This window comes from Labeo rohita, unplaced genomic scaffold (genome assembly GCF_022985175.1).
Source record: "Labeo rohita strain BAU-BD-2019 unplaced genomic scaffold, IGBB_LRoh.1.0 scaffold_1737, whole genome shotgun sequence".
In the NCBI taxonomy this organism is placed as follows: Eukaryota; Metazoa; Chordata; class Actinopteri; order Cypriniformes; family Cyprinidae; genus Labeo; species Labeo rohita.
In genome coordinates this window covers 10,850-14,949 of record NW_026127931.1, presented here as the reverse complement: position 1 = coordinate 14,949, position 4,100 = coordinate 10,850, and the positions used below count along the sequence as shown (strand labels likewise).

General features: G+C 34.1%; 1 protein-coding gene across 1 annotated transcript; it reads left to right on the top strand.

Moving 5' to 3' along the window:
- Positions 1 to 266: 266 nt before the first annotated feature.
- Positions 267 to 1,928, top strand: LOC127158856 (SLAM family member 5). The gene is made up of 4 exons (XM_051101828.1): positions 267 to 438; positions 534 to 842; positions 1,308 to 1,592; positions 1,702 to 1,928. Exons 1-4 carry the CDS (start codon positions 396 to 398, stop codon positions 1,854 to 1,856), a joined length of 792 nt encoding a protein of 263 aa, XP_050957785.1. The 5' UTR covers positions 267 to 395; the 3' UTR covers positions 1,857 to 1,928.
- Positions 1,929 to 4,100: the final 2,172 nt, after the last annotated feature.

Genomic DNA, 4,100 nt, shown 5'->3' with positions numbered 1-4,100 from the left:
AAATAGTCACAATCATGGAATTAAATTGGCAATTTAGAATTCCAGTTAGAATTTATACAATAATGTCAAACCTTAATAACAATGAGACAGAAAAATGGCAAATCTAAAAGCAGACCAAATCCGCAGGAAAACCTCAAACTTGGCAATACTGCCCAACAAACTGGGTTTCCGAAAGCACAACCGGACCAGCCTCTCTAAAATTCCTATTGGTTGAACAAATGCATAAGTCACCACGTGTTGCCTACTGGAGTTCCCGTCCACAAGCGTGCACACACCGCTCAGAGTTCTGAAACGATTATGTTAGGCTGAGAACTTAACAGCGTTACAAAAAATAAACATATGAATGATCTTAAAATAATGCCACACGGGTTTCAATTTTCAGAGGCTTTACGAAAATGACTTGCACATTTGTTTTCTTCTTTTTGTTGTGTTTGGTTGGTAAGTTATAAATCTATATGACAATAGTTTTATCATAAAGTAAGAACGTTAACATTAACGTTTAAACATTTAAGCTGTTTAATTTTGTTTTGCAGGTGTGTTTGATGTTGAATCACATGAAGTGTCAGTGATGATAGGAGATTCTGTCACTCTGGATTATAATGCTTCTGAAATGGAGCGTAAGAATGAGATCGAGTGGAGATTTGACGACATTCGCATAGCTAACGTACTTATGGGCAACCCCACCTATGATAATAATGCGAGATTCAAAGACAGACTGAAGATGGACAGAAACGGATCTCTCACCATCAAAGACACCATAATAACAGACACCGGAGTATATAAATTAACTACTATTATTAGTAATAAGGAGTCAATCAATATATTCCGTGTTACTGTTTATGGTGAGTACATGTTCTCTTTATATGTAAACAGTACATATAATGAATCATTCTCATAATAATGAGCTCAGGATGTTTTTAATATTAGAATTTACAGATACATTTAGGACTCTGGTAGAACTTTACAGTTAGAACAGTTAGAAGATTTTGTGAACAAACGTAACTCATTATATAAATCAGGCAAAGGCATCACTGTACACTGACTGGACGCGAAAATGCGACCGTTTCAAAATTAGTAAGTAGAAGTAAACATGCTTCCTATGTAGACAGCATTACATGTTTGGTTCTGTTTGCTTTTGTTGCACTGTGATGCTCGCGTCGGTGTAGACACGGTGTGAGGGAGACTTACAAAATGTTCAGTGCTGTTGAGGTCATAATAAACGCTCACGTGTTATTTAAAACATTAAGAATAAAGTATTCATCTTATACCTCTTTTGTACTCATTTAATTGTATTTCATATTTTGCAGCTCCACTAACCATTCCAGTCGTTACCAGTGACATTTCGCAGTGTTCATTAGGCTCAAAATGTTCACTGCTGTGTTCAGTGGTGAATGTGAGACATGTGACTCTCTCCTGGTACAAAGGAAACAGTTTATTGTCCAACATCAGTGTGTCTGAGCTCAGCATCAGTCTCTCTCTACCTCTGGAGGTGGAATATCAGGATAAAAACACCTATAGCTGTGTGATCAACAATCCCATCAGCAACCAGACCAAACATGTCTGCATTACCGATCTCTGTCGTTTGTGTTCAGGTAGGCCTATGTTAGCAATGACATTTAACATTTATTTACTGAACCAGTCTCAGTCAAGTACATTAGTGTATATTTACTGAGTTGGAAAATGTTGTTTCCTGTGTTTAAGTTGCCTCTTCAGATGAAGTCCGTTATGGTGGAGGGACTGAAGCTGTGATCCGGTTGGTTGTCACTGCTCTGGTGGGTCTAGCTGCTGTGGCTGCTTTCATTGTGCTGGTTTATGACATCAGATCCAGAAGAGTTGAACAGGAGACACATCAATGATGGATCAGATATTCTAAAACAATAATGAAGCTTTTTTACAGACTATGATGAGGTGTTTTTAATAGTTGTCAGTATAGCAAATATAATTTTTTTTTTCATGTTCATTAAAGGAGAACACTTCCAGAACAACAATTTACAAATAATGTACTCACCCCTTGTCATCCAAGATGTTCATGTCTTTCTTTCTTCAGTCGTAAAGAAATTATGGTTTTTGAGGAAAACATTTCAGGATTTTTTTCATATAATGGACTTGAATTGTGCCCCCGATTTTGAACTTCCAAAATGTAGTTTAAATGCATCTTCAAAAAGCTCTAAATGATCCCAGGCGAGGAAGCAGGGTCTTATCTAGCGAAACAATCTGCCATTTTTTTTAGAAAAATAAAAAATTGTATACTTTTAAGCACAAAAGCTTGTGTAGTACAGGCTCTGGAATGCACGTTCTTGAATGATTCGTTCATTTTGAATGGATCTTTAATGTGACTCGGGAAGAACGAGTCATCTCTGGGAGTGATTCATTCAGTCGCATATGCGCAACATCCTATTAGGTTCTGTACTGGAATTAGTTTACCTGTTTCGAGTCTTTGGTTTTTTTGGGCAGTCACATGATGAACGAAGGACTCAAACCCAAAAACTTGTCAGATAAGAGGTGAGGTGAGCGAATCATAGACTAAAGACCCAGGTAAACAATTAATTAATCTTTTCTGTTTCTTATAGCATTACAGTTTTGCCTTGTTTGTAGTGTGATCAACGTTTGTTTAAGCAGTAGATGTGTTAGGGAAGTAACATGTAACATTTTAATTATATTTTGCTAAAATTAATGAAATGAAAAAAAGATTTGTTCATTTTGCAGTAAATGACAGGAAAAAAAAGTCCATAAACTGTGTGTTTTTGATTCTTATCTCTTTCTTTCAAATTTTCAAATTTTGTATGGCTTTTGTGCTTTTTTTTTATTTTTCGAAAAACAAACAAGGAGTTTGGCTAGGTAAGACCCTTTTTCCTTGGCTGGGATCGTTTAGAGCCTTTTGCATTTAAACTACATTTTGGAAGTTCAAAATCGGGGCACGATTAAAGTCCAATATATTTACTTTAATGAAAAGCAATACCCAGTGATAATGCTATATTACCTTGTGTTATAGTGTTATATTATCTTGACAGTAAATGACAGGAAAAAAAAAAAAGTCCATAAACCGTGTGTTTTTGATTCTTATCTCTTTCTTTCAAATTTTCAAATTTTGTAGGGTTTTTTTTTTTTTTTATCACAAGGAGTTGCTTTTTTAAATCTTGTTGTACAATTGTGCAATGACAATAATGTATTCAGTTCAGTTCTTTGTTTATTTTCTTGTTTGTCCAGCTGTCCACACTGATACTGTAACAACATTAGATTTAACATACAACCCAAATGTACAAAACTGATAAGAAAAAACAAAGAAGAAACATAGTTATTTAAAAAAACAAAAAAGAAACAAAAACATAAAATTTAAAATGTTATGCAGGGAATTATGGTAATGTCAATTTACGGTTATTCGCCATAAATTATATGTTCTTTTCCACTTTCAAAAACGGTACGCTATCATAAAATTACATGCATTGTCCAATATGGATTTTCACTGTATATAGTAGGGGAACTTACCATTAACAGTTTAACAGTTTTTTTCCTGTAGCATTTTTACAGTCTTTTACTGCTAAATTCGTGGTCATTTTTACAGTGCATGTTTAGTAAGTCTGCATATCTAAGGAAGTATTTGTATTATTATTAATATCCAAGTATCTTTATTTGCATGGTAAAATAAAAATAAAATAATAAAAAAAAAATTCTACAGCACTGGTAACATTAAATTCATTTTATTATTCCCAAAAATGTTTCTTAGCATTTTATGCATGTTATGATTCCTGTCTTATTTTCCCATGTCTTGTGTTTAAGGACTCTTATTTTGAAGTGTATTCTTGTTCATATCTTTACAGTAATCGTAACAGTTGCACAAGTGTTGTTGTTTTTGCCCTGAAGATAACCCTCCGTAAGGTATAATAGATGCACATTGTCGTAATAGTTTCTTCCTTTACTGCATGTGAGCATCTAACATCTACTACAATTTTATGATTCAAAGTGAATTGTTCAGAACTGACAAAGATTTAGTTTTAATTGAATCATGAACCATAACAAGATGTTGCTGCCCAGCCAAGTTTTTAAAACACAGCTCAGTCACACAATTCTTAACTGGGCTTGTTTAAATATTTAAATGTTAA